The 24,507-nt window shown below is 37.6% G+C and overlaps 1 protein-coding gene and 2 non-coding genes across 3 annotated transcripts in view; 1 reads left to right on the forward strand and 2 right to left on the reverse strand.

Annotated features, from left to right (window-relative positions):
* Positions 1 to 13,252: 13,252 nt before the first annotated feature.
* On the reverse strand, positions 13,253 to 13,327 carry Trnaa-ggc. The gene has a single exon. It is a non-coding gene; the product is annotated as a tRNA-Ala (tRNA).
* Positions 13,328 to 13,917: 590 nt separating this feature from the next.
* On the forward strand, positions 13,918 to 13,990 carry Trnad-auc. The gene has a single exon. It is a non-coding gene; the product is annotated as a tRNA-Asp (tRNA).
* A 6,753-nt stretch (positions 13,991 to 20,743) lies between these two features.
* The window catches only part of LOC125242621 (RYamide receptor-like), a 97,905-nt gene continuing 94,141 nt past the window's right edge, over positions 20,744 to 24,507 (reverse strand). The window contains exon 7 of the mRNA XM_048151428.1: positions 20,744 to 21,303. Coding sequence (XP_048007385.1) covers positions 21,134 to 21,303 — 170 coding nt within the window. The 3' untranslated portion in view covers positions 20,744 to 21,133. The remainder of the gene's footprint in view (positions 21,304 to 24,507) is intronic.

Consider the following 24,507-nt stretch of genomic DNA (forward strand, 5'->3'; position numbering starts at 1 on the left):
TCTGCGGAGAGCCGTGGGCGCTGACTGGTTCATCACCACAGTAGACCTCCACCACGACCATAACCTACAATCAGTTAAAAACCACTTTCAAGCCACCTCCAGGCGTTTCTTCGACAAAACCCCACATCACTCAAATTCCCTCATAACGACAGCTTCTAACTACACCCCATTAGATAACCCTGCGCAGGGTAGAAGGCGCCCCAAGAATGTTCTTGGCGACCCCGACGACGTAATTACAGATCTCCTCTAAACTCCATACACTCAAGCAAAAAAAAAACAGTATATTTTACTAAAATACCTTTGTTCCCGGATGCATAAAAAAACGTTTAAGGGCCGGTTGCATCAAACCGTCTGTCACCGTTAAAGCGTTCGTTTAATTTTATTGTATGGCAAGTTCTATAGATGTCTGCTGCGTGACGATGATGTTTGTCAAATTTAGTTGATGCAACTGGCCCTAAGTAAGTTTAAGATCCTGCCAAACTTGACATAGGATACCTATTTATTATAAATAGGCTCAATCGAACTGGTTTATAGCTACAAAAGTCTAGAAAATCAAAAACCAATTCTTCTTAGGTACTATAATAAATGTAATAGACTTACCTACTGTAATAGAGAAGGGGTCTTACCGTAATAGACAATTTAATTTAGAAAGGTCATAGGTCGACTATTGTCGTTCACGGTAGGTACGCGAAAAAGTGGTCGCACATACAGGGTATATTTTTATTGTGGGTCAGTAAGAGCAGCTCCCGGGGCGCTAAGCTAAAATTACAGATATAGGAAGGTAGCCGGACAACCGGACATGCCGGGCGGTTTATATTAAATATGCCTGTCAGAAGTTCTTGAACGCACACATTTGTAGATGGATGCTCCTATTGCGCAATACACGTGCATCATTTCCATGTTGTGTACATGCGATCACGCACGCACACAAAGACAACGGGACAGATCGGGCCGTGAACTGGTGCCGTAGCCGAATGGCATTTCTGCGACGCGAAACAAAAACGAAACGCCACGAAAGGTAGTCTGGCTCTGTCGTGCCAATATGCACGAGCGATAGAGATAGATATCTACGAGCGTTTGTGCCATTCAGCTACGCACCCTGGCTGCGTTGTATGCTCAATGAGCTAACAGCTGCGACACGGCCGCTCGCGGTGTCTGTTCTCTAGTATCAGTAGTATTATATGCTCTGAGGCAAAAATAGTCTTAAAAGACCTTCCCTCAAACTCACAGACCTTAAATTATTGTTATTTCCTTCACAATAGCGGATAATATACCTAATTCCAACAATACAACTCATCAAACATAATTAATGAAGCCAACCACGTGACTCAGGCGAATTAATCATTCTTGCTTATCTGTGCCGCGGTGGATACAAAAGATTGATGTGATTAGATTGTTTCTTAAGGCACGGTGCTGGTGTCTAACTATAAGGCATTTTTTTAAGAAAACTTCGATATGACATAGAACATTAATCGGTATGGATGAAATTCGACGGCGTTTTGCTTACACTTTAGTACGTATATAGCAAAACTAAGTACAGTACTTATATTTTTCGTAGCCGTTTGTCCTTGATTACTCTTTTATCTAAGGTATTTTTCATATAAAGATTTATTTCATAATTAATTTCAATTCAATAAAATTATATACACCAAAAGACGTAAAACCCTCCAATTTGTGCCGTAGGTATTTTGTATTCAAAGAGAGGGTATGTCTTGACAATGGCATGAATTTGTTATTTTTCTTTATTATTGTTACTTGCCTACTTTGTATTCTGTAGCTTGCCATTCCAGATGGTTAAATCAAGCGTATACTTTTACATCTAAATAATTTTATAGGTAGGCAATACTAAGCAATAATTTTTTAAACATGTGTTTTTTTTTGTATGCACATGTACAGGGTAGGTAAGTGAAGTATATGGTGTACCCTTGTTTCGCCGACAAACTTTTCATCGAATATCATTTCATCGACAACAAATCATCGAAAGTTTAGTTCAAATAAAATTTATTCGAGTAATTTTATTTCAACTACTATTTATTTGAAATTTTCTTAGTTATTATAAATACTCTTCAACTAATATTTTTTCATCGCTGATTCGTTTCAAAGTACTTCAAATAGCAGAACTACAAAACATCGCAATTTATTTATTCAACGTATTATTACAAAACTTTCTCATTTGTCGTACTACTTATGTACGTACTATTCTAGGAAACTTCAAATTGTCGATTTTATCGTGGCACATCACATACGTCCATTATTAAACAACGAATAGTTTTTAAATTAGGTTTAGGTTAGGTTAGAACTGTAACCACACACAAAAACAAAAGTTTAAAGAGTAGGCTTAGGTTAGGTTCGACCTGTGATTTACACAGAAGCAAACGTACTGCAGAGTAGGTTTAGGTTAGGTTAGAACTGCGACCCTACACATCAACGAACGGTCTATACATATAGTAGGTTTAGGTTAGGTTAGAACTGTGACCACACATAAAAACAAACAGTTTTCAGAGTAGGTTTAGGTTAGGTTAGAACTGTGATCACACAGAAACAAAGGGCTTACAGAGTTAGGTTTAGGTTAGGTTAGAACTGTGACCAAACAAAAAAATTTCAAATTGTACAATTTTAGAAAAAATCATAATTGAAATAATATTATGCTAATAATATTATGCGTAATTGTATTTAATGTAAAACAAAATGAAATGAAAACATACGAAACAAAATACCACGATATAAAGAATACTCGGAATAGTTTTATCTACGAAATAAAAGTCTGCGGTTTGATTTTACTTGTATCGATTGTTCTACGACATGAACTGTCGATGAAATGAAATTATTTGAAACGTTGTCTTTGAAATAATATTCGAACAAGTGTCTGTCGGCGATTCAAGGGTAAACCGAAGTATATCTTCTAATTAACACAAGTCAAATTATATTCTATTGAAAATATTTCAACTTGTGCTATCTTAAAGTAGTCACACCACTATATATATATAAATTAAAACCGAAATAAATTACACCTCTGCTGCTTTCCAGCCTCAGGCACTGGAGGCCTTGGTCATTTTTTCTTTCATATGTGTAATTTATTTCGGTTTTAATTTTTGAAGTACATCTTGTTTGTTTCAATGTATGTCTTATTTAAAAAATCTATTAAAAAAAATAATTTCATGTCTATTATACCTGCTATACTAGACTACCTAAAGCAGTGAGGTGGAAATTACAAAAAAGATCTACGGCAGAAACACTAAGGGTTAACCCACCATTTTTTATGGAATTTGACAGTTGACAGCCCACTAACCTTGAGTGTCTTTAATATTATGATTGTGTAATTTCCATGTTGTTATCATATTTCCGTACATTCTAAAAATACCGGTTATACTTGTATGTCCAGTACACATATGTAGGTACATACCTAATAAAGTAAATGTAGTGTGAATGATACCAAAATATCAAGTAGATAGGTACCAAGTTTGCCCGGAAATATTTGGTTAAACATTTAAAAAATCTCGAATATTTTTCATTACAAATATAACTTATTAAATTTATTTCCAGGAAGGAGGACAGGGACTTCCTGTTAGCTATAAAACCAATACCAACGAAGCGAAAACTGTCATACTGCTTTATTGAACAGAGAACGAAGATTTACGAGAGCACTTCGTAGTATCTTCAAGTACCTATAACTCAAAATACAAAACTAGTTAAGTATTCTTGAGGCGGAAGCTATATCTTTCACGATATATTTACTAGGTTAATACAATCGGATATCCAACAGCCTAGTTGTAATTAATTTTAAAAATGTACTTGGTAACCATTTATTCTAACATAGTTTAATAAGTTGTTTTTCTTTGTTTACCACCACCCTTTTCCTCCTGTAGCCACTAGGTGTCGTCAGCGAGGTATGGTTTCAATGCAGCTCAAATATCCAGTTTTCAAGTAGCTAGACAGCTTGTTTGCTGACCTACATAGTGTGTCGTGTCATGTAATTGTTTAACTTTAGATGCATTTAACAAAGAAATTTATGAAAAAAAGAACTGTAACCGTCGTAACCGTCTTTATACCACCATTTTTGCCGTGCGCACGGTTGCACTTCTCTAGCAAATACCACTAACATTATAATAGTTACTCACTACACACCATAGAGAAAATAAGTAATGGAAGAGTTATAACTCCATACATCAGTAAATGCGGGTTAAATATTTGTACTGACAAGTAGCAGTACTGATAATTTACGCTATTTGACGCGTGATTGTCGCTAGATGTCACTACAAATAACTCGCATTTACTGATGTATGGAGTTACAACTCTTCCCTTAAATATTCCTCTATGCTACACACATACCTTAAGTAATAGAAAATGATACACGTAAAAAAAATATCCGTTCGTCACAGCCGATTTACTCCAAAAGTACTGAACCAAATTTCTGGAAATTTACATCAATGACAATGCGCAAGCCTCAAACATAATGAAATGAATGTTATTCCGAAGTACAATTTGCCTTTTATGCTTTCACGATTACTTCAACCAAAAACAAAAGACGCGCGACGTAAACATCTTTTTTTTCTCAGCGGCCAGTGCTCGCAACGACTGCAACATGCAGGTTTGAAAAGCAATGAAACGGAACAGCCGCCACTAATAGATTCCAATACCGGAAACGACAAGACTAACAAGGAATTAACTACTAAGTGAATTTCAAAGCAATGCAATGTACCATCAGCTGCAAAATTTCATTGAGAAATTATGAATAGAGGTAGATAGTCGACCACTAAATCATGACGCAAAAATCCGTTGGGCTTCCAGTAGAATCGGGTTACTTGTTGTTTGGAACAGTACCTATCCAACGCATCTACCTAACGCCGTGTCTTGCGTGGGCGACGGTCGCGCGACCGTCGCCGTCGCATCTCATACTTCCATATCGATAAGGTCTGATTTCGTATGCGTCGCATCGCCGTCGCGCGACCATCGCGCGACCGTCGCCCACGCAAGCCACGGCGTACGCTTTGTAATCTTATCGTAGCTATCTCTCCTAGCTTTTCTATAGTGGCGCGACAGAACTATTAGCGTAGCGTTTCGATCGCCACATAGTAGTGGAAATGATTGTCACTTCGGCTAGGCTGGCTGGCACATAATTTTGATGAACAGGCTTTCGGTTAGCTGGCAACGGTCGTTATTGTAGAACAGTGGCTACTCTAAGATAATAGCATATTGAATTTTATATTAACGGCCTGTTTCACATTCTTCGCATATAAAAAAGTCGGCAGATAAAAAAGTCTTATATTCTATCGATAATATCCTTTTACAGATTATTAAAAAGATTGCTTTAACTTTTTTACTCGTTTTATGCTCACAAGCGCTCAGCCCGTTTTTAGGGTTCCGTAGTCAACTAGGAACCCTTATAGTTTCGCCATGTCTGTCTGTCCGTCCGTCCGTCCGTCTGTCCGTCCGCGGATAATCTCAGTAACCGTTAGCACGAGAAAGCTGAAATTTGGTACCAATATGTATATCAATCACGCCAACAAAGTGCAAAAATAAAAAATGGAAAAAAATGTTTTATTAGGGTACCCCCCCTACATGTAAAGTGGGGACTGATTTTTTTTTTCATTCCAACCCCAACGTGTGATATATTGTTAGATAGGTATTGAAAAATGAATAAGGGTTTACTAAGATAGTTTTTTGATAATATTAATATTTTCGGAAATAATCGCTCCTAAAGGAAAAAAAAGTGCGTCCCCCCCCCTCTAACTTTTGAACCATATGTTTAAAAAATATGACAAAAATCACAAAAGTACAACTTTAAAAATACTTTCTAGGAAAATTGTTTTGAACTTGATAGGTTCAGTAGTTTTTGAGAAAAATACGGAAAACTACGGAACCCTACACTGAGCGTGGCCCGACACGCTCTTGGCCGGTTTTTTTTCTCTCTAGTTTTAAAGAATAATTTTATGCAAGACAGGATGGCATGATCGCGAAATACGAAAAGTGCATGGAACGTGATTGACATAATTAATGTGTGCAACAGCTCAATCAGCAAAAGAAATCTGCTTCAAAAGTCGTAAGATTTCACCCGAACGTACGAGTGTATACATAACTAGTTACTTACCTACTTACATTGCAAGTTCAATAAGTTCACCTACTTACTCTTTTAAAAATATAAATATTATAGGACATTCTTATACAGATCGACTGAGTACCACGGTAAGCTCAAGAAGGCTTGTGTTGCAGGTAACGATATATATAATATACAAATAATTAAACATATTGATAGAAAACATCCATGACTTAGGAACAAATATCTGTGCTCATCACACAAATAAATGCCCTTACCGGGATGCGAATCCGAGACCGTGACGTAGCAGGCAGGGTCACTACGCGCTAGGCCAGACCGGTCGTCAACTCTATATTTGTAAAATAGGAGTTAACCAATAATTACTTCAATTATTTCTACTCCGAAATCGTTTTTACTCACTACTTATATTAATAGATATAACTCATCTTGTTGTAACTGTAATAGTTTTTTAATAATTGTATGTATAAGGCAATAAAACATTCTTATTCTTATTCTTATTCTTAAAAAAAGTTCGTGAAAACGGCACCGACTTGCATTGTTTCTATAGCGTGTGGACACTGGTCAAATGTCCCTGTGATAAATTGCGTTTCTGTAAACGCATTTATCCTAATCAAATTTCAGAGCTTCGGGCCTCTTGGGTCTGCCTTGTCGGACCCCAGATTTGACAAACGATCCCTACAAGATCCGAAACCAATAATCCATTTCAGCTTAAACTAAGCCCCTTGACGCCACTCTGAAATCGAGTCATCTGCCTCACTCTGCCTTTATAACTTTTCATCCTGTAGTATGATTAATTTCCTGGAATAGGTATGTTCATTAATTTTCTAGAATGAGTCATCATCCTCCTTATCCCGGCATTTGCCACGGCTCATGGGAGCCTGGGGTCCGCTGTGACAACTAATCCCACAAGGCACTAGTTTTTACGAAAGCGACTGCCATCTGACCTTCCAACCCGAAGGGTAACTAGGCCTTATTGGAATTAGTCCGGTTTCCGATGTTTTCCTTCACCGAAAAGCGACTGGCAAATATTTATCAAATGACATTTCGCACATAAGTTCAGAAAAAGTCATTGGTACGAGCCGGGTTCGAACCCGCGACCTCCGGATCGAAAGTCGCACGCTCTTACCGCTAGGCCACCAGCGTTTCCAATTTTCTAGAATTTTCTAGAATGAGTCAGATCGAAAAAAAAGTTGCAAAACAGGGTCTATCTAAAACATCAGTTGCAATTTATCTACTAACGATAACCGCTTACGTACGCGATTGTAGTGCCCATTTTCATGCCAAAGAAAATGATTCAGGAAAGCCTCCCCGCCCCTAATAAGTCACAAACACCCCAGCAATTTTCATTGTTTTGATGTGAAGCGCCACATGTGGTCAATGGAGGAACTAATTTCCAACATGTCACGTCCAATTGCACACGGCACCATTATTTGGTAGAGGTATTATTTTCATGTCATGACATAAGATCGTACGAGAATCGTGTTTTATGCGACATTCTATTAACTTTTGATCCATTAACACACACATGTAAACCCCTTTTGTCACATTTATGTAAACCCACCTTTTGTAAGTTCCACCTAATATTATGTAATGTGATATGCAATAAAAATTTGATATTTTATATTTGATATTTAAATCAAATAATAAGTATGAAAAAAAAACAGATTAAACTTGATTAAAGACCTCTCTTTATTCGCGGTCTGATAGGCAGTTGGCTGGTTTTTTAAAATGGTCCTCACGGGTTCAGTCTTCTTAAAACATTGGGTAGAACTGGCAGAAGGAATCAAGATCGAAAACAAATGATATGTATTTTTTTATATCTGTGAACTAAGACGGAATTTATTTAGTAACGAAACACAATTTGTATGAATTATGTGTCATCGGGGTCCTTTTTGTTGTTGGCCGGAATTTAATATTTTTCCCCGGACATTTTTCATAGCTTCGCTTGTAGAATTAAAATCATGGTAACCTTGGTTGTTGTTGCATTTGCTTACAGATCGTAGGCGTTTAATTTAATTTTAATATTTTATTCAGCACAAACTAAACACGCATGGGAGGTTTACTAGAATCCAGGTCAAAGTAGCAATAAGTATACCTAATCGTATCAACAAGATGCATATTGTTCTAAAAAATAAATCCCTAGTATATAGTTTAAGTTAAACAGTGTCATTTCTTCAATTTGGTGTTTGAGTTACAAACTGGCGTTTATTATCAACTCATCAAATACCAGAGAAATTGAGAACTTTTGATGAGAACAATCGCATTATCAGAAACTTCTCTTCAGTGAATCACAAATTATAAATGCAGACATAAATTGCAATGAAAAAAAAAGAAAATGGTTAAATTCGCAGTCATGGACGGATGGTCAGCTGGCGCAATTAATAACGCATTGACCGGCAATCCAAGGATGTGGGTTCGTGTCCCTCGTTGGCCAGAGTCGATCACTGTTGATTTTTTCATTGATGATGCATGACTAAGTCACGGTGACGTAGTCGTGCATCACAGTCGCAATGATTAAATTCGCAGTCATGGACGGATGGTCGGCTGGCGCAATTGGTAACGCATTGGACCGGCAATCCAAGGATGTGGGTTGGGGTCCCACGTTGGTCAGAGTCGATCTCTGTTGATTTTTTCATTGCGATTGATGTCTGCATTTATAATTTTTGATTTATAAAGTGGTACGTTCCACAATAAAAAAGGAAAAAAAATTATATGTTTATATTTAAACATATGGATATATTAACATTCTCGTCAGTGCTTTGCTAGCTCAAAGTTACATTGGTTCTCCGGAACCTTAGATATGCTTGCTCTTGGCAATGTGAATGGGCGGCCTTGTAACGGTGCCCCTGACGTTTATCGTGCACCCGGCCAACTTTATCCGCCGTGAAAACTTCGGACAAATTTATTACTTTATCGCTACATTCTCTTTCTATCTCCTTTACAAGCTAATGCAGCAAACCTTGTTTTAAATCTGCAATAACTATATGAAGAACAATAAGAACTTCTTATGAAATAAGTAGTTAATAGTTATGATTATGATCTTTCAACGTTTGAATAGTGAATAAATAACAATTTTATCATGTTAACCTATTTAGAATATCTTTGTTCTTGTACTGTAGATATTATTAATTAGATAAAGCAGTACATATATCCACATTACCTACTTTTTCTATGCAAAGTAAGGCACCAGGCACCATTGTCAAATCACTTAAAAAACTACCTTTTCGCAACGTGTGTCAAGAAGAGCCATTGATCGTTTAAAATACATGATGTAATTCTGGTTGAATTACCGCTGTAAGTAACACAAAACACATAAGATTTTACATATAAAAACCTACAAAGTTATATAGCTAGCGAATAAGAAGTATTCGTTATAAATTATTTTCTCCCATTGTTAAAAAGTCTGGACTTTTTAATTCCGATACAGATTTGATGCCAATTCTAAACATTTTACGTCAAAATGTGCCCATTACGAAACAAGTGACTGTTTTTGATTTATTTTGTGATTTTATTGTTGAAAATAAATCCCTGGAACAAAAATAAAAAACATTATATTTTCAGGTTCAAGCCCAATTTTATTATATTTGTGGATTATTTTAGATTACGACTTTATCAGAGAAAGTCCACAATAACTCAGGATTTCGATCATTTAAATCCTTTTTGAAATACTTCAAGTTTCCTTTTTTTGCTTTCCTACTGTAATACTAAAAAAAAACACTTTTATGAAATGTCTTGAGCCTATTGCCCTTAATCTTAATGCCAAGAATAAGTGTCCACAGCGGAGTAAATGTATAATTTATATTATTTTCCAAGCATTATGTTAAATAACCAAATACCTTACCTACCCGACCAGACCACCGGTATTATATTACCACAGTCACAACCAAACCAACCGTTACCAAACAAAGAGCAACCGGCCGCCCGTATCTCTAGCGAGGACCGCCTTGACTCCCTAAAATAGAAAAAAAATAGTACCTAAATGTTAAGCGTAGGAATAAATAGAAGTAGAAAATGTAAACGAATTTCATGTTTTACAATAAATCAAACAGAAATCCGCTACTTCAGTCAAAGGCGGCTTTGTGAGAGTTTACGCGTGGACGAAACCGCTATACCCAGATACCCACTTTAAAATCTTTAAATAGAGTGTTTTGCTCCAGTAATTAGGCAAATTTTCGATTTGGATAAACTTTTCTGGTATGCCACTTATTTAGTATATTTTTAATTATGTATTAGGTATTGAATTATTTGAAATCAACCAATTCGGAAATGGGACTTTTCTTCCCTGTTAGGAGGGAGCAAAGTAGCACTTTTCTGTTCAAAGGCTTTACGTCATCAGTATAAAATATTACTAAAAAGATTTTTTACATAATACAATCGATTGATATATAATATATGTATGTTTATTAAATGCGCACTATTTGTACATCAGCCATAATTCTTATTCAGGAATTTTCTCGTACGTGGTATAAAAAGCAGATGTATATCAGATGGTATTAAAATGATTTCCAACTTGGGCGTTAACACTTGAATCTCTCACTACGCTCAAAATCCTATTTTATAATCTCACTACGTTCAGGATTCATTTTGCTTCCTTCAGGATTCAATTTACGTCGCGCTGAATATAAATTTTGCTCCCTTGTGACACAGTCTACCATTCCATAATGTCAATATCCAGAATATATCGCGAATCGATTGTCCTCATTTAAAATCACGTAGACTCCGTGTAGGTATTTCACATCGACTAGGTATTCAGTTATTCACCTATTCAGCAAAAATCTTCCTCTGGGAGCTGGGGCGTCGTCTGCGGGAGAGGGGTCTCAACCGGGGGCGCAGAGGTTGTCCATCGCGGTTCAGCGTGGAAACGCGGCCAGTGTAATGGCCTAGCCACGACAATGGTCTAAGGCGGCGAGCGGGGCGGCTGGGCTGCGCGGGAAACACGCGCGGGCGCTAGCCATGCCACGTACTTTTAGAAGCGGCGGCAGGGCCTAGGAGCGGCCAGAACGTTTTCATATTTAAAAACATGTTTTTTACTGTCGAATATGACTCTTAAGTGCATAGAATGCTTTAATTAGTCAATTACGTCTTGTACAAGAAAATATGTGTGATGACTAAGTACATGGAATTTATTTTATGGCTAGTTAAATGATACTTAATATAAATAAACACTTAGAAAAAAATAAGAGTAAATATGAATAAATACTATACAAAAATATGTTTGAAAACATTATTACATAAGTACTACAAACGCGAAAGTACAATTCAATTTTCATTAAATAAAGGTTTCGGGTTCAAGACGCTCATAATAAAAACAAAATGTTTTGTTTCGCGCGGAATCGCTAGCCCCATCTAGCCGCCTAGGCCGGTCGCGCCGCTGTAATGTCGCTCGTGGCGGTGCCCGCGCGGCGCGCTACAGTTGTTCGAGTCGCGCGCCGCCCCGCGCGCCGCTCCCGCGGGTAGGCCCGTAAAAACCCGCGCGCGATTTCGAACAGCGGCAAGGTCGTGGCATGCCTCGCGCGCGCTGCGTTTTTGTTTTTGTGACTTACCGCTTGCCGCTGCCGCAAAACGCCTTAGACCATTGTCGTGTGGGCACTTTTGCGTCGGGAACAATGCGGGGTGGGTTATTTGACTAATTTTGGTACTTAGTTTGTTAAGGTTTTTTATAGTTAAGGTTTTTTTTTTAAGGTGGAAACCCATTACACCATATCATGCTATGACCGTGCTATGAACGTGTCAGACAAAAAAATATTCTTTGTATTACAAAGTATGATGCTATGCATACTAGCCCGTTCCGTCACCGATCATACCCGTAGCGTGCCATGCACGGACCGTCAAATATTGTCGGCGAGGATATTTTGCCGGTGTCGAAACGCTCCATGAATGGCACGCAACGGTGATTTGATTTGGAACTGCAACACCTTGCTCCACCTAGCTCTTCTCAATACTCCTCCAATCCGTCCCCAAGTTCGGTTATGTCATTACCGACAAGTACTGATACGCCTATGCCAACAAGTCCGTACTGGAATGAGCCGACTAGCCATCGAACAATCCTGACTGGAATGTTGATACTGAAGACTACTAGTCTCAGGAAAAAAGTTATATTATTTTTTTATTCGCTTTGTTTAGAATTTTTTTTTGTTTATAAAGTAAAATGTGATATATTATTTTTGGCTAATAAGCTAGTAAACAGCTAAAATCAGTAGCTAAGTTACCAAAATAAAAGAAGTTGATTCTTTTTCAGCATTTCAATGTAATTTTGTGTTTCATCCCAAGTAGAACCTTTAAAAAAGAAGCCAAATTATAGTATAGTAGATTGTCACAAGGAAGCAAAATGAGATATTTCACTACACCTGTAACACCATTATTATTAACTAGTATTTTACTTACCGCAAACACACTGCTAGCTTTTCTCTTGATGTAAGACTTTCTCTAAATGTGGTGTTTCTTCTTGTGATAATATGTTCAATTTTGTTTAACAATTCATTAAATTGATATTGCGACATGCGAAAGTACATATAAAATTTTTCTTCGTCATCCACTAGGTGTTTAAATAATGTCCAATATTCTCCTTCGACTTTTCTTTTTTTCAAAGAGGTGTGGACCCATGCCATGCAGTATCTTCGTTGTTGTCCTCTGTTGTTTTCTTGATCTTCTAAGTCTAATATAAAGGCTATCATTACTAACTCCCTCACGGTAAGTTTTCTAATGGGCATTGTAATTGATTGATCGGTAATTGATTTGTCAAAAGTATTCAATTGCTCTTCCAGATAGTCTCGATCGCACGAAAACACACATGAAACTACATAGATCTGTAACGCTGGGTATGAACGCTTATGCTACGGTGATGATACGCGGACACTACAGTCACTATACTCGCCTATGCTACGGGGATGATACGCGGACACTACGGTCACTATACTCGTCTATGCTACGGGGATGATACGCGGACACTACGGTCACTTAACTCGTTATGCCCGGATATGAAATGATGTGGACACGTTGTAGTGGGCATAGCCATCCGTGTCGCGTTACATTCCGTGCCTGACACGTTCATAGCACGGTCATAGCATGATATGGTGTAATGGGTTTCCACCTTTATTATGTATAGGTATATTTATAAACTTAGTATTTAATAGTTAAGTACTTATAAAAACCTGTTGCATTTGTATTTTTAAATTAAAGGAAAAATGGAAAAATTCACACCTCCGGCAGGACTCGAACCTGCGACCTCTGGCCTTGCCGGGGCCATCGCGCTTCCAACTGCGCCACGGAGGCCTTCCATTTTTCCATTTTTCCTTTAATTTAAAAATATGTAATATCGCTCGCAGACGTTTCTGCTTGGTAAAAAACAAATTCTGTTGCATTTGTATTAAATTATAAGTTTGTATATTGAATAAATAGTTGTTAATTCAAATTAAAAAAAAGGAAAAGAGGCATATTTAAAAATGCAAGATGGTTTTAGTGCATTCAGCTGGTTGTTTGCAATGTTTGCACAGAGAATTCACTATTAACGCGCATGCACGTATGTTTGTTCTCTTATCCCTCTGCTGCACGGTTTTACTGTCTGATGTCTCGTCGTTAGTTAGCATAGATTAATTATTAAACACTTTGATAGGGCTTACACCATACACCTAGGGATTACAGTATAATATCGTCTATGTAAGCTTAGACAAGGCGGTCTCCACAAACAGCGCCCGTTCACGAGTATGACGTGTGTACACGTACAGTCACCGGTATAAATAAGTGATGATTTCTGTACCTTGTCGCTTTGAATCGTTTGACACTTTTGTATGAATATAAAAGTGGAAAATGTCTGCCTTGGGTGAGACTTGAACTCAGTGGAAAATTTCGCTGGCTTGGTTGAAGTCTTGGTGGCTCAGTTGGTAGAGCGCTGGAGTATCGATCCAGAGGCCGTGAGTTCAAGTCTCACCCAAGGCAGACATTTTCCACTTTTAAATTTATTCTAAGCCTAACGGCATCGATTGCAGACGTTTCTGCTAATCAGAAGTTAAAAATTTTGTATGACATTTCAACAAGACGTTAATGTGACAAAATCATCACATGTGACTGTACAGTTGTACACTGTGTATCTTCCTCAGCCATCGCCTTCTCAACCTTCAGTCGGAAAACGTTTTAAGGCTTGTTTAGATGGAACTCACATGCCAATTTAGTATCGTAGATAGCTCTGCGCTGTTCTGACTTGGCGCGTCAGAGCCAGACTGCGTTTTGAGCGCCGTCAACGATTGTCACTTGGCTAGGCTGTCTGAACAAATAACAAAACTCGAATAACATTCATCAAATAATCATTAATCAGTCACGGCAAAAATATGACATTATATGTATGTATTGAAATTAATTTCATCCTTACTTCATTCTTTTTTGAATCATTGGTTTTAAGAAAAATCATTCAGAAAAATACATAATTAAATTTAAATTGTAAACAAATGCATTTGAAATTATAAATCGACCAACTGAAAACCAAAGAACACTCCGCTAAAGATTTTTTTATATTCTATACCGTGTAAAGAAAACATGTTTAGAACAAGTCTTTTATTCAGAAATATAAACACAAGAAGTTCTTTGTACACTTTTTACAAACTTTAGCTGTGTAAAGTAGGTAGCGATATATAATTCAACAGTACTTAATATTTACACAAACATCAATTGTCATCTTACCAAACCACAGTTTCTCTGTCTTACCGTGTAACTATTTAGTCACTAAAATGTATTTCACATAAATCTATGTTTTTCGTAAACAATAAGCTTAACACGTTCACGGACAGCTAGTGACGTCATCTGTCATAGGCCAAAGGAAACAACTACGCATACGTGCTATAGCATACGTGTCCGTGAATGTGTTAAAATATGGTACCTATCTGCATAGTGGCGAGAAAGGATGTTAAGGATGCTACAATATATTCATAAACGTGAGCAAGTCTAAGCACTTACTAAATCCATTAATCCCTCAAACGCCTTGTTCCAGATCTGTCACATAAAATTTAAACTGTAATTAACAAATTGAAGGTTATTAAATTCAGTACAATTTTTTTCACAACGTCGTTCCAGGAGTTAACAGTAGTTAGAAAACTTGATAAACAAAGATATAACGGTTCACATTCACAGAACTGTACTTTGCTAATCTGCGATAACGAGCACGTATTTTTGCCTCTCTACTTTGCAGATTTTGACTAAAGTAACATGAATTTCCGAAAAGTAACGCCTGAATCATCAATTATCTTTCTCCTGTCTCTGAAAACTCAATAGTGTTAAATAAACAAAATATATTGATGGAAATCTTACAAATATCGGCCCAATAATAAAATAACCATTAGTTTGTTTGAGTTCTAGGTCTTCAGAATCCAGATATTACAACTTGGCGCATATTAATCATGGTACAAAGTAGTCTAACTTTGCAGACGGCAATAATTATTAGACTTTTTGTTGGAATATAAGTTTTAACTAGGTATTTTACCTAACATTTGTAAGATTTCGTGATAATTTTTTTATGGAATACCTTGTTATATAGAAATAATTTACAACGTAGGTCTTTCCCTTCGAACTATTATTATTAAAAACTTGGTACATAAGGTCAATACGGATTAAGTGTGTCAGGCCTCCACATTTGGCCTTTTTACTCATTGTTACAGGTAGTTTAGCGAGTTCATACTTTTGCTACTTGCTACTCACGATTAGTGGTTAACGTATTGAACGCTGAATAAACAATGATCATTGTTTAAACATGATAAATGTGAAGGCCAGACACACTTCTCCTTATGACACACTTATCCGTATTGACCTTACTTATTATATTCGATTAAAGGGTTCAGTTGCACAATGCACAAGATAAGAAATGTAACGTACTTACCTACAAGTACATAATTATATGATGTGCAATCAATCAGTTATCTCCAGTAACTTAAAAAATTGAGATGAATATGTTATTTCATTGTAAGCTCTCTTTAACCACGATTGAAGACCCTGAGATTAGTTATGTCTCCATTATGATACGCCCACAGTTCCCGAAGCCATCCGTATAATTTTATTCGAAAAAAGGGAAAGGTGGATGAACTGTGTGAGAGATGACTTGAACGAAAGCAAGTTAATGATTACATGACGGGCTACGGAGATGTATGGAAAAAGGCGAATGATGATAAATAATTTTATTTGAAAACATACCCAACGACAGTCAAAACTTGTATAAAAAGTCCTAGCAGGTTAAAGAAAAAAAAACGCATTAGGATTTGGGAATACTATAGAGAAACCTTTTAAAATATTCTGCCACTTCGGCTGCGTGATTGATTTGTATACCCATCAGACCCATCTATGTATGTGAAATTGATTGTTTCTATGGGTGAGTTAGCTAAAATAAATAATAAAGCGGACGGAATTCTATTCACAAGGTCCTAAGTTCACAATAAACAATAGATCTGATTAAAATTTATGAAATATAATAAATGTCTCATGTTAAATGCAGTAAAATAGGCTGCTTGACTTCTAGTCAAATCAGCTTCTTTTAAGAACTGTCAAAACGAATTTGAACGACTTGCTAATATGGAATTAATATGAAATCGAGTTGAGTGACGTCACGGTCAACTCAGTTACTTTATATATTTCTACCTGACTTATTAAATAGAAGTTGGATTTAAAAAATAACTTCTGTCCATGTTTTCCTTATAATTATCTGATGCTTTCTTTCATGTATAATATAAAATAGTGCCTATTTAATTAAATTGTATAATATAATTGCCTATTCCGACAACCTCCGCTTAATAACGGCAACGCACAAAAATCTGAATATTTAATATTCGTGAAAGAATTGACTCAAGAAATATTCTTACCTATTGAATTGGAGTATTGCATGCAATTTGGTCCGGTATTCTTCTATTTCAAAAGAAATCGTAGTTTTGTCAAAAAGCTGATTTTTTATCCTCGGAAGGGGAATGAAATAACATATTTTTATTGCTGCTGGCAGTTTTATTAAACTTAATCTTTCAGTGTAAGAAATTATACAACTGATTCTGCGGTCATTGTATCGATTGCTATAGGTATACACTTATACAGCGTCACGGTTGCTTTCAAGTACAAAATAACACGTGGCGTTCCATATATCAAAGGTCCAGAAAGTCCTGGGTACGTAGCCGAATGGCCCAAACGCTCACGAAACGCTAAAACGCTATCTCTATCGCTCGTGCGTATTGGCGCGATAGAGCCAGACTACCTTTCGCGGCGTTTCGTTTTCATTTCGCCTCGCAGATGTGCCATTCGGCTACGACACCTGATGTTACAATGAGCCTTTTGTTAAGGAAAAGCACACAATATGAACTCCGATTGTGTTGGCTATTCCGCTTTATAACTATCATTTCCCTCTGTTTACCCTGCTGACATTTTGCCGAAAACCGCTTGGGATTTAGGTTGGCTTTATTGTAACTGCGAAGGTAATAACATTTGATAGAAATGGAGGCAGGTTATTTTTGTTATCATTCAGTTTTCTATTGTCCTAATATCACGTATCAATCTAAGTCCATGCTAGATGTTTTATGCAACAATATGTAGGTTAACCCGCTTAGGACCCATTTAGATGATACGAGAACTCGCATACGAGTTTTATTACATTGCGGTATTTGATGGCTGTACAAAATTATGTGTAACCTCAACAGCCCGCAATGTAACTAAAATCGCATGCGAGTCCGAACGCCGTCTAAATCAGGCCTTTATTCATGAACCTTTACTAAAGTTGACAAGTCGATAAAAATTGTTTGTCACTTTCCATCATACCAGTATTGACTTTAGTCAACGTTTATGAATCAGGATAGTTGGACCTACTGGAACATTAAAGAGATTTTACTTTTCGATTGTATTTGTTTAGGTAAACACGATCGACTGTGTTTCAAAACGTCCCAGTTGGCGCGCTGTTCAAAATCCGATAGAAAATGAGAGTGTGATACTATACAGCACGACCACGGATGATTTTATTAATTCTGATGCGGTACAATTTCACGAAAAAAAATGTACTTTTTTGTACTGACGTTTAAAAAAAATGTACCCTTATGATTTTGGAGTTTCGACATCGGGCCCGTGGTCGTGCTAGGTAGGTACTCCCTGGCACGACCACACTATATTTAATGAGATTTTAAATTTCTGTTGCAGTACAAATTCACGAAAAAAAATGTACTTTTTTGTACTTACCTTTTAAAAAAAAATACCGTCATGGTTTCAGAGTTTTGACATGGAGTGTGGTCGTGCTAGATAGGTGGTACTTGCTGGCACGACCACACTATATTTAATGATTTTTTTAATTTCTGTAGTGGTACAAATTCACGAAAAAAAATGTACTTTTCTGTACTTACCTTTTTATAAAAAGTACCCTCATGGTTTCGGAGTTTCGACATGGGTTGTGGTCGTGCTCGATAGGTACTCCCTGGCACGACCGCACTAAGTTTTTGAAGTAATTTACATAGTACAATTTCAAAACACTTGTTTATTATTCATTTGACCATCAAATTAATCATAAGGGTACATTTTTTTTAAACGTCAGTGCAAAAAAGTACATTTTTTTTCGTGAATTTGTACCGCATCAGAATTAATAAAATCATCCGTGGTCGTGCTGTATAGTATCACACAAATGAGAAATGAGGCTGAAATGTTTTGTCACGTTTCGAATGAAAGTTTTACCAGAGGTACAGTCATTGGATGAAACAACCAAAAGTATCTAACACCTTAAATAACTTGTCTAAATATAGATTAATCTGTGCAATTCGCGGTCAGAAATTCCGAAGTTTAAAAGAATGAATTGATTCGCTACTTATGATACTGACTGCACTACCAACCTAGCCGAAGTGACATTCGTTGTCATTATTAAACGATCGAAGCGCTGCGCTGGCTCTGTCGCGCCACTTTGGAAGAGCGATAGTCAGGTCAGGGTGGCTAGCCGAATGGCACAATCGCTCACGAAACGCTCACGAAACGAAGCGCTAGTAGATATCTATCTCTATCGCGCTTGCGTATTGGCGCGACAGAGCCAGCGGCGTATCGCTTTCGTTTGGCGTCGGAGAAATGCCATTCGGCTACGGGGCCCAGAGCTGCGGAACGCTAAAGCTTAGCGAATGTGACGTTGGCTATATTATCACGTCATCAGGTTCATCACTGGTTAATTTACTTTGATATTATAATTTTGACACAGGGTCCGAGTGTTTGGTAGATATTTGATGACATATTCACATGTATTAATTTTTCATCCTTTTTGTTTCAAAACTAAATTAAATTCTCTAGTGTTACGAGTATACGGTTTTCTGCAAGCTATAGCTACTTCCCCAGTTGGGTTACTCGTATTCGTATTTAGGATGACATTCCCTGTGCTGTGTCGTACCACATACAACGAAATAACATTCACAAACTGCCATTTCCCGCCTACGAGCCCATTTATGGCGTATGTGACCAGCTATATTGAGGGTTAAATACAGTACAAATTTAAATAAATATTTTTAAAACTACAGACACTTTTAAGAGAATGCTACATTACTTCAGCTCCCTGGAAAGAATTGAATAACATGAGTTGAATACTAAAATAAGAATAACTATTGTGAACACGAACCATTATCTTTAATAAATAGTTGATATTCTTTTATTTCTTACTGAATGAAATCAATAAGTCATTTCTAATTCATTAGACTACGTTTTTAATAACAATTTGTCGTAAATTTCACTGCCTCCAAAAGCTTTAATGCTATTTACACATAACATTAGATTGAATGATAAAATATTTGACATATTTACACAGACCCACTTCCTAAAGCGGCATGTTTAACAATTACACATTAACAGTCAACCGGGATACATGCGACTATTGAAGATAATATCTAAACGGAAAATGTTGATTATTATTATTTTAAAAAGACGGTTGCAATAGTTCACAAATGTTTCGTTTAGAACATATCTCTAATAGACGCATTTAATTCTTCAGACGCAATTACACCTGTTGATCTTATACATACATGTTTGTCCTCAAGATCACATGACCATCCTTTATCACCATTATTAATCGACAAGGAGGAGGTTCTCAATTCGACAGAATTTTAATTTTTTTGTATTTTAATCTTGTGGGCTATTTTAAATAATTTAAAGAGGTAATACGTCTTAATTGTTTATATGTTTCAAGTTTTCAACTGCTAATTTAATTTTAAACACTGTTTGTTTACTACCCATTTTAAGCTCTTTGCATTGTACTGTCGATGCATCGTGCGGTATCTGAGCCTTGACTTTGAATTAAGCTGATAAATTGATAATACCTACATACTTAAATCCCTTTTCTTTGCAGTATGTTTATGATTCATGAAGCTCACATGCGAGTGTCGTCGAAGTCTAGGCGAAGGTCCATGGTCTACCTTAAGTTGTCAAGGTACAATGAGAACGTGATTTGCTTAATTTAAACGAATAAAGAAAGGTACCAGTCTATTAGAGTTGTGCCTGCTCGTTCACTGAAAAAATCGCTCCCAACTATTACGAACTCCGATGTGTGCTAGTTCGTTCTTTTAGGACATTTAGTACAGTAGTACACCGAGAGAGCGAGAGACAAATTGTGCATATTGGCGTAGCCGAAAGCTGATCGGCCGTTTTCACGCGCTCTCGGTCCGAATCAGTCGGTTTTAGTTCGGTTGCGGTCGGATCACACAGATCGCTTTGCTGTCATTGTCACTCCTCGGTTCTTCGCTCCTTCCGCTCCCATTCTGTTGCACGTGTGTGAGTGTACTAAATGTACTAGAGATCAGAATCCTTTGGGAGTGGTTCGGTCTAGTACAGTGCAGGGAATCGTGTCTTTTATACTATATAGTACATGTACTACACAATCCTACAGTATATTTTAGCCGGACAACTGCAGCTAAAGGACTGTGCTCGTCGGTTGCACGTCATTGTCAATGATAACGTCAACTGATTTCTTCGTAATATGATTCTCTATTATCAGTCGTGTACGTTGGCACCAAATAGGCACGACACACACTGTAAGCGGCTGACGCACTTTGTCAAGGTCCCGCGACACGTTATTCAAAAGTTGACCTTTCAGTTCCCCTCCTAAGTTTAGTTACTCTAGTTGAAGTGAGTCCGCACGGAGAGCGCGCGCACCGGTGGCGGCGCAGCCCGCGAGGCGGGTGCGCGGCGCGTGGACGTACACGACGAGCACGTGGGCACGCGTTGTAACCGGCTAACGCAGCTTGTCATGGTCCCGCGACGCGTGATGCCGTTCATGCCGATCATTTCTGAGGGACAACAGAATAAACATCATTTAGCAGTGTAATTTTATAGGCTGTGACCTGTTACTGTTAGGATAACGTCATAGTAGATGTACAGATGAAGTGCGAAAAGATTTGCCTTCATATTGTTACGGAACCGTACGAACGTGTCATGCTATTTCAGTCAGTCTCAGTACATTTTGTAGCAGTCGACATTAACTGAACTAGCATGACAAATACGAACGTTTCCGGAAAAATACAAAGGAAAACCTTTTCGCACTTCATCTGCTGGGCGTAGCCGACTGCACAAACGCTTTTCACGAAACGCTCACGAATCGTGAGCAAATCGTGAAGCGTTTGGGTATTCGGCTACGCATACTGTAGAGAACGCAAAACGTTAAAAAACTTGGATCGTCCAGAAATAACCACACTCACGATAGCCACGTCGTCTTAAGCACTACATTATTGGTGACTTAGACCTTCGTGGGAATTTTCACTTAATAAACATTTCAAAAAACTGGATGTCAACGCCTTAATCGCTGCGGTAACGAACTGCACACTGATTGGTTGCTAATTGCAACGTCGGCATACAGTTTCAGCAAATATTTAAAGTCCCATACAGGTCGAACGCGATTAATTATCATTATTTTACCTTTTTTACCAACGTTTCGGCCAGGTTGCACTGCCGTTGGTCGCGGAAGACTGACGTCCCAGCAAAGTGTCACCGGAGATGTAGTTAAACGCCACAAAACTACCCGATATTAATTTATATAAATGTTCGGGGTAGACAAATAAATATAATCTACCCGCTTTTAGTTAATGTTTGTTTAGTTATGTTCTAGGGAATACGGGTATAGATTATCGCCAACATGGGGACCAGTGATTCAAATGTTCAAACCAAAAGATCTATCTTCGGACCAGTGCGCGAATGTTGTGAGTGCTGTGTGTCGTGCGGTGGGAAATAAACATTAACTAAAAGCGGGTAGATTACCTATATTTATTTATCTACCCCGAACATTTATATAAATTAATATCGGGTAGTTTTGTGGTGTTTACATCTCCGGTGACACTTTGCTGGGACGTCAGTCTTCCGCGACCACGGCCAGTGCAACCTGGCCGAAACGTTGGGAAAAAAGGTAAAATAATGATAATTAATCTCGTTCGACCTGTATGTGACTTTAAATATGTGTACAAAGCGCGAGAACTTAAAGTGTTATATCAGTTTCAGCAAATAAAATTGCCAGGCGAAAATATGATTCAAATGGCTGTAATTTTAATTGAACTGACGATGACGTGTTGTAAACTCTGTCCAGATGGATACAGATGTAGTGCGAAAAGGGTTTCCTTTTTAGGGTTCCGTAGTCAACTAGGAACCCTTATAGTTTCGCCATGTCTGTCTGTCCGTCCGTCCGTCCGTCCGTCCGTCCGTCCGTCCGTCCGTCCGTCCGTCCGTCCGTCCGTCCGTCCGTCCGTCCGTCCGTCCGCGGATAATCTCAGTAACCGTAAGCACTAGAAAGCTGAAATTTGGTACCAATATGTATATCAATCACGCCAACAAAGTGCAAAAATAAAAAATTAAAAAAAATGTTTTATTAGGGTACCCCCCCTACATGTAAAGTGGGGGCTGAGATTTTTTTTCATTCCAACCCCAACGTGTGATATATTGTTGGATAGGTATTTAAAAATGAAAAAGGGTTTACTAAGATCATTTTTTGATAACATTAATAGTTTCGGAAATAATCGCTTGTAAAGGAAAAAAAAGTGCGTCCCCCCCCCTCTAACTTTTGAACCCTACGTTCAAAAAATATGAAAAAAATCACAATAGTAGAACTTTATAAAAACTTTCTAGGAAAATTGTTTTGAACTTGATAGGTTCAGTAGTTTTTGAGAAAAATACGGAAAACTACGGAACCCTACACTGAGCGTGACCCGACACGCTCTTGGCCGGTTTTTCGTATTGTTACGGAAATGTACGACCGTGTCATGCTAATTCAGTCAGTACAAGATGTACTGACATTGACTGAACTAGCATGACAAATACGAACGTTTCCGGAAAAATACTAAACAAAGTGAGCCGCGTTGTACTGCGACTGACTGAAATAGCATGACACGTTCGTACGTTTCCGTAACAATACGAAGGCAAATCTTTTCGCACTACATCTGTACGTACTCTAAAATATACTTAAATTCACGGTAGGAGCTCCGAACTTCCACTTACAAAAATGTGACTGTAGTTTGCCTCTATCAATAATCAATTGCTTTTCTCTGAGCTGCATTATCTTTAATGTATTACGTTAGTGCGGGACAGAAACGGCGAATTAGTATTTTTTTCTTATAACCCTATAAACTATATACATGCCAAGTTTCATGATTTCTGCCAGACCGGGCTGTAGATCTGGTTAAGAAGTCGTACTACGTATATAGTATTTATATATCTATACATGTGGCCGACACTCTCTAAGGAATCAATCAGGACCGGCCAGTATACTAGACGAAGAGGAAAAACTGCCGGCGGGTATACATTTGAATAATTGGATCTATTTGCGACTTTGCGTTCCTCTTATCCATGAGAGTATTTAAGTTTAACAATATTACCTTACCTCCCACTATTCACTTAGATCTATCCCGGCGTTGAGAGCACTTTTACCGGTCCATTAGCCTTTTTATGGTAGCTTGTGCATTATTCCTTTTAAAATGTGGAAAGGGTATTTTCCCCTCACTAGCTCGGAAACACATGTTTTGTCCTTTAATACCAGCGGGTAAAAACGCATTTTATCCACTAGTGGGTAAAGTAATTTGACCTTGAATAAAGTCAAATCAACTGCTTTAAAATTGATATAAAAGTAGGTGAATCTAGTAATAAAGATGATTTACCACCTCTGAAACTACTGGAATTAGTGTTAAATGCATTTTTTGCGTTGTAGTTTCCTCGCTATAGTGAGGGGAAAAGTTTTGTGTTACACTCGGGTGCAAATGTATTTTACTTCTCGTGTTTAAAAAACTCGTGGATTCTATTCTCAAACCACTCGCTTCGCTCGTGGTTCAACTATAGAATCCTTACACTTGCTCGTTTTTCAATTCCACACTCGGCGTTAAAATACAACTTTGCCCCCTTGTATAACAAATAACTATTAAAGGGTCATTAATTCGATATTAAAATAAAGGCTTTTATATTTTTTGATGACGTCATTTCCGTTGAAAAAGCACCCCAGATAGGTTGATACGAAAATA

This window comes from Leguminivora glycinivorella, chromosome 3, assembly GCF_023078275.1.
Source record: "Leguminivora glycinivorella isolate SPB_JAAS2020 chromosome 3, LegGlyc_1.1, whole genome shotgun sequence".
NCBI lineage: Eukaryota > Metazoa > Arthropoda > Insecta > Lepidoptera > Tortricidae > Leguminivora > Leguminivora glycinivorella.